Source organism: Saprolegnia parasitica, assembly GCF_000151545.1.
Source record: "Saprolegnia parasitica CBS 223.65 unplaced genomic scaffold supercont2.189, whole genome shotgun sequence".
NCBI classification, from domain to species: Eukaryota; Oomycota; class Saprolegniomycetes; order Saprolegniales; family Saprolegniaceae; genus Saprolegnia; species Saprolegnia parasitica.
In genome coordinates this window covers 1-11349 of record NW_012156583.1, presented here as the reverse complement: position 1 = coordinate 11349, position 11349 = coordinate 1, and the positions used below count along the sequence as shown (strand labels likewise).

At 58.0% G+C, this 11349-nt stretch overlaps 4 protein-coding genes across 4 annotated transcripts; all 4 read left to right on the top strand.

Annotated features, from left to right (window-relative positions):
* Positions 1-1421: 1421 nt before the first annotated feature.
* On the top strand, positions 1422-2488 carry SPRG_14852 (TKL protein kinase). Its single transcript, XM_012354880.1, has 3 exons — positions 1422-1483; positions 1537-1712; positions 1805-2488. The coding sequence occupies exons 2-3, from the start codon at positions 1552-1554 to the stop codon at positions 2427-2429; spliced, it is 786 nt and encodes a 261-aa protein (XP_012210270.1). The 5' UTR covers positions 1422-1483; positions 1537-1551; the 3' UTR covers positions 2430-2488.
* Positions 2489-3129: 641 nt separating this feature from the next.
* Positions 3130-3869, top strand: SPRG_14851 (TKL protein kinase; the record flags this gene model as incomplete). Its single annotated transcript, XM_012354879.1, has 2 exons — positions 3130-3176; positions 3254-3869. The coding sequence occupies 2 exons, from the start codon at positions 3130-3132 to the stop codon at positions 3867-3869; spliced, it is 663 nt and encodes a 220-aa protein (XP_012210269.1).
* A 775-nt stretch (positions 3870-4644) lies between these two features.
* SPRG_14850 (hypothetical protein) lies at positions 4645-7357 on the top strand (the record flags this gene model as incomplete). The annotated part of the gene is made up of 6 exons (XM_012354878.1): positions 4645-4656; positions 4733-4993; positions 5049-6290; positions 6319-7136; positions 7182-7292; positions 7345-7357. 6 exons carry the CDS (start codon positions 4645-4647, stop codon positions 7355-7357), a joined length of 2457 nt encoding a protein of 818 aa, XP_012210268.1.
* A 912-nt stretch (positions 7358-8269) lies between these two features.
* On the top strand, positions 8270-11172 carry SPRG_14849 (hypothetical protein; the record flags this gene model as incomplete). The annotated part of the gene is made up of 3 exons (XM_012354877.1): positions 8270-9000; positions 9060-9681; positions 9763-11172. 3 exons carry the CDS (start codon positions 8270-8272, stop codon positions 11170-11172), a joined length of 2763 nt encoding a protein of 920 aa, XP_012210267.1.
* Positions 11173-11349: the final 177 nt, after the last annotated feature.

The following is an 11349-nucleotide window of genomic DNA, read 5'->3' as shown; positions in this document are numbered from 1 at the left end:
CACGGCCTCGCGGACCCAAGCAATCCACATACGTCATAAACCTGTCAAACCAAATACATCACGGCACTGCGGCCATCGCGGATCAATGCGCCGTCCAAAGCCAGCGAGTCGAGCGCCTTGACAGCGCGCATGGTCGATTGGCTTGTAGCGCAATGCAACCGCGTCCGTGGGTGGCGTCTCACTGACCACAAATGATATCACTAGCACCTCTCTCTTTCGATACACTGCGAGACAAAGATTGCACGACCTCGCGGACCCAGGTATCCAAATACAGCGTAAACCTGTCACAACAAATACAGCCGGCACGGCTCGTTGAAGTTGCCAGACGACAGATGCGAATCATTCGCGATTTGGAGGCTGACCCCGATGGCCCGCAAGATCACACCCGCCGAGGTAGAGCGATCGTCCTTGGCGGTGCTCACGCGTGCGCGTAGAGAAACGCGATTGAAGCCGCCGAGCGCAGCCTCTACGCCGGCGTCCACGCGTACCTGTCGACGATGGTAGCCGGGGCATACGGCAATGTCAACATCGCCGATCCGGTTCGAAGCGCATGCCAAATGCAAGCCAAGATGATGCATGCGCTGCGTAGGCGAAGCGAACGAACGAGTACACGCACACGCTCGTGCACGCAACGCTCATCGGCTTCAGCACGGGGCGCCGTGCCATTGAGAATGACATGGCCCTCGATGACGCTGCCAAGGACATCAAGGTCGCGGAACTCTGCCAAGCCCAGCTCGAGATTCTGGACCTTATTCTGCTCACCCGATTTGACATCACCGAAGTGTGCAGCCAGGTATGTCTTGTACGTGCACCGACTCGGCGCCTCACGACGACCTCGAACTCTAGGACGCGTACGTCAACAACGCTTCGTGGCAAATGCGTCTAACTGCTCACGCCGTAGCACGACGCTGCCGACCTTGACGATGCGATGGGTCGAGCCACCGTATACAGTCGCGTTCCTTCAGTGCCTCATGCATCCCGATCGCAGCGAGAGCGGCATCAAGCCCGATATGTGCGACCTCGTGCCCGTACGACGACACGGCATTCGAACCTCCATTTTCATGTTCCTTGGATGCCATTAGGGCCAGCCGTGCGTCTTCGAGGCGATCCAGCGCAGCAACTTCGACGCCGCCAAGTTCTTCTTCGAGCGTGGTATCGACGTGGCCATCACGAACGAGGTTGTCACTTGGGCTTCCAGCCGTCGACTTACATCATATACGATGGCCACAGGACGGCGAGGGCCTCTTGTACAACGCCGTCGTGCGCCGCGACCTGCGTGCGATCGAGTTCTTGCTCCTTCAAGACGGCATCAACGTCAACCAGACCACTCTCGGGGTACATCGACTGCTTATAAACTCACGTGCGCTCATGGGTTTGGTAGAGTCAAGAAACGCCGCTGCTGGCTGCGGTGGGCATGCGCGCAGCCGACATCGTGCAAGTCTTGGTCGAGCATAACGCCGATCCGTCGTTGCCGGACCTGGATGTACGTACTGTCAACTTTTTTAACGACGGGCTCCGACAGTATAGAGTGCTTAGAACAACACGCCCCTTATGATTGCCGTCAAGCGCAACTACAACGAGATTGTGGCCATGCTCCAGTGCAACGACGTCGATGTCAGCAGCGAACACGTCTTGGGTACGGGGGCAGCAAGCACCGTGTACAAGGGCGCGTTCAAAGGTCTCGACGTGGCCGTCAAGGTGTTTAATCAGGTGTACGACTCGTCGATTTGGACCGAGATCCGATTTCTCCCGAGGTACTTGAACTCATTTTCACATCGTGAACGATCGCTATGTTGGGTCCTAGCCTCCAGTCCGAGTACATTGTCAGGCTCATCCACGTCGACATCAACCCGGTCGAGGGGCGCGTCTCGTTCGTGCTCGAGCTCATGGCCATGAATTTGCGCCAGCGCTTGGGACAAGAGAACGAAAAGCTCTCGCTGGTTGAGAAGGTCCGCATCGCGCTTGATGTCATCCAAGGCGTCGCCTACCTGCACGAGAAGCAGATTCTGTACTGCGACCTCAAGCCGGAAAACGTGCTTGTCACCGAGAACGGCCGCGCCAAGCTCGCCGACTTTGGCATTAGCCAGCAGAGCACGCGCGGCGACGCAAAACTAGAAGGCACGCCGCAGTACATGGCGCCCGAGCTCACGGGCATCCCAGCCGCCGCACCTTCCTACGCCTCAGATGTCTATGCATTTGGCATCCTCCTCACCGAGCTCGATGCCAACACGGGGGAGGTACCGTACAGGCATTATGGTTACTCTTGCTTTGAGCTTTGGCCTCAAGTCCGAGGCGGTCTGCGCCCCGAGCTCCGTGACGATTGCCCTCCATGGTTTCGGGAGCTAGCGGTCAACTGCATGGCGACGCTTCCGGGCGACCGCCCCACGGTGTCGACGATCATTGACACGCTCAAGGCAAAGTTGCAGTAGATGCCAATCTAGTTACCCGTAGCGTTGTATTAACCACACCATGTATAAAGGCAAAGTGTAGAGTTCTAGAATGTACCTGGAACACGTCAGAAGTAGTTTCGCCTCGTCGATGGTGGCAAGGACTGATGACCACGTGAACACTGTTCTGTCCATTTTCGCCAAGGGAATAAATAAGCTATTTTATTCCCTTGATTTTCGCACACCGCTCTATATGCTACTTGTATAACTGCATGTCATCCGATGGTCCGCAGCTGGGTCCGCAGGATCTGTTGGGTGATGACAATCCGCTCACGGATGAGTCGACTTGATACTATCAAGTCGACTCGGAAAGTATCAAGTTAATACTTTCCGTCACGGGTGGATAATCGGTGGCTCATTTCACATTTTTGCATTTGCAGCAGTGCGAAGAATGCACCCTTCTTTCAAGGTACAGTGCGAATCCAGGAGGCCGAAAACGTGAGCTCATGCTACCATGTGCGCTCGCAGGACACGGACATCAACCTCGCAGCATCGACCGACACTGGAGCCAGGCCACCCACAAGCCCCCAGGTCTGTTTCAACCAAGGGCCGCTTAACAAGCTACTAGCGCTTTTTTTCTATTCACGCATATTGAGCTTGAAGTCGTAGACCAAGTCCGTGACTTTCGACCAACTGCCCTTTGCTGTCGACACCAGCAGCCAGTGGTTTCGAGGGCAATTCAATGGCCGCGACGTCATTAGCAAGTCGATTCGCACGACCGACCCTTCCGTGTGGACCGACCTCCGCCTGCATTCCAGGTATATTCCTCGACAACGATGCCTCGTCACGACTGAGATACGCGGTAGCTTCAAGTCGCCGTACGTCATTGAGCTCCTTGATGGGAGCATCGATGCAACGACCGAGAGCGTGCGGCTCATCTTCGAGTCCATGGAGGGCACCCTTCGAGGCGCACTCGACTCGAACGTGCTCGACGAGTGCAAGAAAATACAAGTGGCGGTCGACATCGCACGTGGCCTCGCGTACGTGCACGGCCAATCGCTCGTCCACTGCAACCTCAAGCCCGGAAACGTCTTTGTTGATCATTCCGGCCGCGCCAAGCTCGCCGACTTTGACTTGTGTTGCGACCCAAAGCACGTGCGCAAGACCATTGGCACAGCGCAGTACATGGCACCCGAGCTCACGGCGTTCGAAAGCACGAACGAGGCGTCCTTTCCCGTCGATGTCTACGCCTTTGGCGTTCTCCTCACCGAGCTGAATACGGGCGACGTGCCGTACAGTGACGGCGACTACGTGAGCCAATTTGCGCTCTGGAAAGACGTCCAGGGTGGTCGTCGGCCTGCACTGCGAGACGACTGCCCCGCGTGGTATCGGGACCTCGCGATCGCGTGCATGGCCGCCGAGCCAAACGCTCGCCCTACTGTGGCCGAGATCATTCACCGTCTGGAGCGTCAGTTGCTTTAGCTGGAACACATATAGTCCGTTGGCGACCGCGTCGAAGACCATTCGGGTCTTCAGGAGTGGCTGTAACTCGACAATGGTATAATAGAAGATACTATGGGACATTATTGTCATATCGTTTCTGCAGATTTGGTGTCGCGCCAGAAATTTACATGCACGTCCACTCTGCAGTGCATCGCACAAGCTGACGAATCATACCAAACATCCTGAAATTCGACTCCAGAGTGTCCAAAATGGCGGCGTCTACGGGCGCTGGTGACGGCCACGCGTCCTTGCACGAGACATCCGATGTGTCATTGATGTCGCCTTGAAAGTACTGCAGCGGCCTTTTGACGTTTGCCGTCGAGTGTGCGCCCAGCGACGATGCTTTTTTTCCCCGTGCACCCGGCAGCATCTACCCTTGCGCGCGAGGGTCTCGCAGCCAAGAGTATATACATACATGCAATTGGATGTAGTACTCTAGCTTGCATCCGACGACGCAGCAAACGCGACCGACGTGGCGAATGCAGACACCACTCGAGTACACGACGCAGCGACAACTGTGCGCACGGCACATGCGGCGAAGCGGGTTGCTCGGGCCCGTGTCTGACACAGTGTCCGCGGCTCCGGCGGAGCGGCAGCAATTTCTCAAATCCTGTCTCCGCCATATGGCTTTTAAGACAAATTTGCGCCAATTTCAGAGACCCACTTTCTCATGAAAAGGTGTAATTTGAACACATTTTAAACTCCTTTTGCACTCGCTGCGCTAGTGGCGCGCTGCGCGCGGATATGTGCATATATGTCCGTTGAAGTACGAATGCGACTGACGTCTGACTTATCATTTTGCCTCAAGCGACACATCGACCATGAGCTTCCGAACTGAATAGCGCACTGGGCGTGCATGGCTTGTCTACGACGAGGAGCTCAACGCCATCTTTTGCTCGGTCTGCAAGTCCGCCAAGACCAACAACATTTTCGCCAAACCTGGCGGTTACACGGGCGGCCCGACCAAGAAGCTCGTGCTCAGCCAGATCAAGAAGCATGGCGACAGTGAGAAGCACAAGGAAGCAGTTCTCCGAACAGCGAACGCTTCGGCCATGCAGCTCATGCTTGATAACGCACGCGTGCTCGAGGAGAAGCGCACGGAAGTCTCGACGCACCAGCAGTGGCAGCCCCATGCGCTGCGCCTATTTTCTCGCCAAGAACCAACTGCCGTACGAGCTCATGCCGCAGCTTTGCTGTCTCGTCAAGGACAGCATCGATATCTTCAACGCCGCAGACTCGTTCGACCGCAGCGTCCATGCGTACGGCTCGTCCGGCAACGCCAAAAGCGCAGCCGACCTTGTCTCGGTGTGCGAAACCTCGGTCATGCAGACGACCAAGATGGAGATCGACGCGGCCATGTACTTCTCGGTTACGTGCGACGAGTCGACGGATGGCGGCGGCGAGAAGAATCTCATCGTCATGGCGCGCTATGTGTATGGCAGCGCCATTCGCGTGCGCATGCTTGGTGTTGTCACGCCGGGCACGTCTGACGCTGTGCTTGCGGCACTGCTGCGCCTCATCGAAGATGTCGGCCTCGACTACCGCGACATGGTCGGGTTTGCAAGCGACGGGGCATCGGTCATGCTCGGTTGTCGCAACGGCGTCGCTACGCTACTCAAGACCAAGATCCCACGTCTCGTTACCTCGCACTGCCCCGCCCACCGCCTCAACGTGGCTGCCGAGGCCGCCGAGGGTCCCTACGAGGAAGAGCGTATGAGCGTCGTTACCGCGATCTACTCGTACTTCAACAAGTCGCTTTCACGCCAGCAAGCCTTGGACGCGGCGATCCAGCACTGCAAGTCCAAGAATCCGAAGCCTCTGCTCGGCTGGCTTTCTCGTGGGCAAATGATGTCGAACTTTTACGAGCTCTTGGATCCGATCGCGCACGTGATTCACGAGGACAAGGGCTCCGCTGCGTCCGTCCACGCCGTGTACCTCGCCAACGATGGCTTCCATTTCTGGGTTGCCTTGATGAACGACATTTTGGTGATTCTCAACAACCTCAGCAAAGCGCTGCAAGCATCCGACATGCACATCGTCATGGTCGGTCAAGCCGTTGCCACTCACGCGGCGCACCTCAAGGCGGCATTCCCGGCTGGTACGTCACGCTCGAGCGTGATGACGCCGTCGGCATGCTCCGTCCTCGGGAAGCTCGAGCAGAAGGCCACCGTCGACTACGAAGCCCTCGATGAGGCGTACGAAGCTAGCGTCAACTACGTCGAGCGCCTTGTCGAGGGCCTCGAAGAGCGCTTTACAACAAGGACGCAGGAGGTCGTTGAATCGTTTTCAGCTCTCTACCCGTTCGGCTTGAAGAAGGCCGAGTCGCTCGGTCCTTTCGGCAACGAAGCGGTGATCAACCTCGCCAAGCTGTACGACTTGGACGTCCCGTCCCGGTGGACGGTACGGCTACGGCTCGGACTTTCTCAAGAACGTCCTCTTGCTCGAGCATTACGTGACAACGATGGCGCCGCAGCTCGATGAAGCCAACTACGTGGGCCATCGCCTGCCGCCGGTGCTGGTCGCTGCTGTCGATAGCTACGTCTTTGCACCTCGCCCGTCGATCATGGACATGCTACCCGACACGGCCGCCAACATCATCAGCGTCATTGCTGTCGGTCTTGCCTCTGCGGCAGTGTGCCAGCCATCGCTGCCACTGCCATCCAAGGCCATTGATCGTATTCTACGCGCAGTGACCGACCCAGACCTCGACTCGTACTCGATGCGACGCATCCGTGTGGATGGCATCCAGAGCGTCCTCTACTTGGCGCTCGCGACCAACCGAGTCGACGCGGCGCTGTTTGAGCAATGTGTTATCCTCTGGGACCTCAAGTTGCTGCCTGCGCTCCGGACTCTCTGCGCCACGCAGTGTCCCAACTTCAGCACGGTATCGCCTTTCGTGATTGCGTATCTCCGCCGCGTGCCGAAGTCGCTCGGCACACCCGACTGTTGGCGCTCCAGCTGGTATACAGACGACGAGAAGATCTACAAAGATGCGTCCGTCGCGATTGGTGTCCTGCTCTTGCTCGATGCGATCGACCTCCTCCAGCGACTCTCGCCCACGACTGTTGTGCCCTACCTTACGGCGTGTCTTGCGGCGCTGCCAAGGACGCTCGAGGCGACGCACTCGCTGCTGGCGCCTGTAGTGATGCATGGCCCGAGAGTCAAAGTGCTGTGGCACTTGGCAAGCCAGCTGATTGCGCGCTTTGAAGCGCTTCCGAGTCTCCCGACGTACGCCAGCTTTGCGATGTGCGACATCAAGCTCGATCCGGCGCATTGTGCGCAATGCAGCAGAGTGCACAAGTTTCTGCAAAGCCCTGACGATGCCGAGTTCATTCTATACCAATATGATCTGTGCGATATGATCGCGCGCGTCATCAACGCCCACTCGACCCGTCTCGCCTTGTCTCCACCGAGCTACGATGGATATTCCCGTGCCGTTTTGAAGCGGCCCCAGCCTGGCCAAGTGACGAAGACCGAGTGGAAGGCACACGCGGTCGCCATCCAGAGAATGGCCAGCACAGCCACCGTTGTCGCCACTGTCAAGGAACGACTGCGGTTGGCCGGAGTTCGGACCCAACGACAAGAGAAAGACGACCAAGCACCCGTGTCAAAGCGACCCGGCAGCATCACGAGTAGTTCAACACACGAAGCACATCATCATTGCATATTATAAAGACAGGCCGTGCCTTCGTGTCCTCTGCTGTTTTGGCGACCACCGCTCGATTCTTTTTAGAGCGCGCTGCCGCGTCACTACCCTTGTCAGGACCGCTGCCTTTGTACGGTGCTTTTCGAGCTCGGCCACCGAGATTTGGCCAAGATAGCGTATATTCAATAGGAGGTAGATGTCGACCGAAGGTGTCGATGCGCTTGACACATACATAGTAGCGAAACCAGATCTGCCAACAAGTGAGCTCGTCGGCCCGACGCTTTTGCTTCATGTCGAGGCTGCCCAAGACGCGTTTCGGCGGTGATGGGCACGTGCGCTGGCCATTTTGCTGATGTTGTAGCGGCATGTTCAGAGACTTCGCAGTGCGCAAGGCTCAACCCTGGCAAGAGCACAACACGAGCCTGCAAGGCAGGTGGAAAGGGAGCGTCGAATGGTCACCCAAAAACCGCCTTCTGTGAGATTATATGACATGGACAACATCGATTCTTGGAGACCATCGTTGGAGATACCTGAGACGAATGCGGCGTCTCCCACATGCGCGTATTCTGGCGCCTCCATGGTGTATCCGAGTCAGCGTCAATCCTTGCACCTCAAACACGTGAATTGTAGCCAATCACGTCCTGTTTATCGAGCTCTATATATAGACTCGCTATTTAATAAGCCGACGCGGATTGGCTGCACCGCGACCATGTTGCACTTTCCACCAGCCGCGATGAGCGCCTACGAGACGGCGTACGAGCTCCTTGACGCCCCAGGCACGTTTGCAACGATTGGCACGTTGAAGAACCCATCGCCGTTCCTCTTTACGCTCCGTGGGATGGACGAGCCACTTGCGTGGCCGCTCTGCGTCGCGCAGGCGCGAGAGATCGCAGCGCTCTTCCCCGACACCAAGATCATCCCGGCGTCCGCGATCGAGTTGAACGAGCGGTACCGTGATGGCCTCGACGACATCTTGCAGGAGGCGCACGAAGCGTGCGAATCCGCCTTGGTGCCATCGGATGCCTTTTACGTGAATCTCTCGCACATGGTTCTCGATGACGAAGGCGACAGCAACTGTCTTCGCCCCTTGCCCGCCGCCGACGAGGACGAAGCCGCGCGGACGTTTGGCACTCTCGTCGTGCTTCTTCCGTCGGCGCACGCAGGAGGCGTCGTGACCTTCTCCCATGGTAACAAGACGCAGCGATTCAACGACGATGTCTCGTTGCTGCATGCAGCGTACGCTACCACGTTTCTCTCCTCGTCCATCTCGTCATCGCCCATCACATCTGGTCGCTTCGCCGCCCTTGTCTACCGTGTTGTCTATGTCGCGGCGCACTTCAACATGCGCTACAACCCGCCCGTGCAAGATGCTGCGATTGCTGCCTTTCGAGCGGTCGGTCTCTCGGTGACGGAACCGCACCACCGGATCGGTTTCGACGTCCAATTGCCAGAGGTGCTGCAAATGTATAGCATCGGCGGCGAGCAGGGTCATGTTTATTCCAATTGCTCGATGAGATGCCCAGAGCTCTCGTGCACGCTTTGCTTGCGACGGGCTGCTTTGATGTCGGCCTTGCTGCTTTTCGCAAGTCCGGCAGGAACGAGAGAGTCGTGAGCAAGCTTTGTCCGCATCCCGAGTGCGACATGCCGCCGTCCGTCGTCGCTTCATGCAAAAATATCCAGTGGTTTCTACAATTCCAGGCCGTCGACCAAGACACCATCGAGTGCCCGGAACACGCCATCGTGTTTTGGCCCAAGCGTCACCGGGCGTGGCTCGTCGGTATCGCCGACGCCCTCGCGTTCGTCGTCTCCCATTTCGCTGCCGCCCAGCCTCTCGACAGCAACCTCCTCGGTCTTGCAGACCCGCGCGAGCTTGTAATGGCTGTCATGTCGGCTTTTCACGTCCAAGACCGCAATTCTGGCTGGCACGAGTCCGCTGAAGCATTTGCCACGAGACACAAGCCGTCGCTACTATCGCAGATGCAGCGCATCTTGGTCGCGTACAACGACTTTGAACTCACAACGACATTTCTTCGCGACTGCATTTCGATCACAAACGACGTTCCGCTCGCTGAAGTCGCTGTCTGGCTCCATGGTCTCTTGACAACCCATGGCTGGGAGCGCTTCGAGCCGGCAATGCTCGAGCTCGTCCAGCGCTGGATTTGAACGACACCGATCGCGACGCTCCGGCTGCTCACGAGCTTGGCTGGCCTCGACACGGACGACAAGGCGGTGTGCCCACCACTCCTTCAGCCATTCGAGGCCGAGCTTTTCAAGCGCTGCTACCACATTGTACAAGCGACGCCCGGCCTCGGACCCAGCCTTTTAAACGCCAAGAACGACTGGTATGGCCGCGGCTCGGACTTTGTCAAGTACAGTCTCTTGCTCGAGCACTACGTGACGACCATCGCGCCGCAACGGGCGGATGCTAACTTTGTGGGCGCCTGCTTGCCACCGGTGCTTGTCGCTGCAGTCGACACCTTTCTTTTTCCAGCGCACCCGTCCATCCTCTTGACGCTGGCCAGCACGGACGCCGATCCGCTCATGGTCGTTGCGGTCGGCCTGGCCTCGGCCGCGCTCACCCAGCCATCGCTGCGACTGCCAGCGACCGTTCTCGAGGTCATTTTTTGTGCATTGAAGCAACTGCCACCGCGACGTCCGCGGAAAGCCTCGGTCGATTCGTACCTCAACTTGCCCCTTCCACAGACCGTCACAAGCGTGGACGCTGCTCGCAGCGTGCTCGTCTTAGCGCAGCGAGCGAACCGTCTTGATGCGACCTTTTTCAACACGTGCGCCGATCGCTACGGGCTCTTTATACTGCCAGCCATCCGCCCGTTGGCAGACAACCGAGTCGACCTCGGCGCCTTGCATTCGCTCGTCGTCGAGTACATCCAGCGCTCGATCCATGTGCTCCTCGACAAGATGGCGTGGCCAGACCTCCACGAAGTCGTTGCGAACCGTCAGCACGACGGGCAATCCGTGTCCATGGGCGTACATCTCACGCGCGAGGCCGTCATGCTTCTCCAGTCCTATGCACCCGAGAGCGTCGCGTCGTTTGCGACGGCGTGGCTGAAGGCGCTCCCGACGGACATCCGCACGACGCACAAGCTCCTCGTGCCGCTTGTGGACCTTCTGCCGCGCAACGTGGCGGCGTATCGACTACTGGCGGCGGCAGCCATTGCTCGGTTCGACGCGACGCCGCCGCTTCCACCGGTTGTGGACTTTGCACTTGGCGACGTGGCTCTGGACCCGACGCACTGCAGTCAGTGCAAGGCAACGCGGACGTTCTTGGACGACCCGACCACCAACGTATCCGAGAACATCGTGATGACGGGAAGCCCATGGGAAAGCCCCGAGCAGTGCCCAAACATTCTCGGTCTTTTGCAAGCCCACGCATCGCGCGTGATCCAGGTCGAGCCCCGGCGCGATTGGCTGGAGGCCTGCAGCTGTCGCCTTTTCAAGGTGGCCCAGCCCGGTCAAGTTTCGGTGGCCCAACTCGGAAAGCACCGTGCAACGGCAAGGATCCTAGCGAGCGTCGCGGACGCCGTGGCGCGCTTCAAGACGACACTGCAACGGATCGACAAATATGCAGAAGACTCTTTGAAGCCACGGCCGCCCAAGCGCCGTCGCCACGGATAAATACTACTACTTTCAACATGACGTGGCAACGTGGATAGAGAGAAATGCCTCAGAGTGGAAATACGCACCACCTGGTGACACCAGCCCATAGGCGAGTACCAAAAGTACAATGTTGTGGACACGAGAGCAGTCAGATAGGCATTCCTACCAGCCCCCTCCACGCGACCCTGATTCGAC

Excerpts from the sequence above, each read along its gene's own strand:
- SPRG_14852 (XM_012354880.1), top strand. The coding sequence starts at position 1,552 with ATGATTGCCGTCAAGCGCAACTACAACGAGATTGTGGCCATGCTCCAG. Across the intron at positions 1,713-1,804 it reads GTCAAGGTGTTTAATCAGGT|CCTCCAGTCCGAGTACATTG; the intron begins GTACGACTCGTC and ends GTTGGGTCCTAG.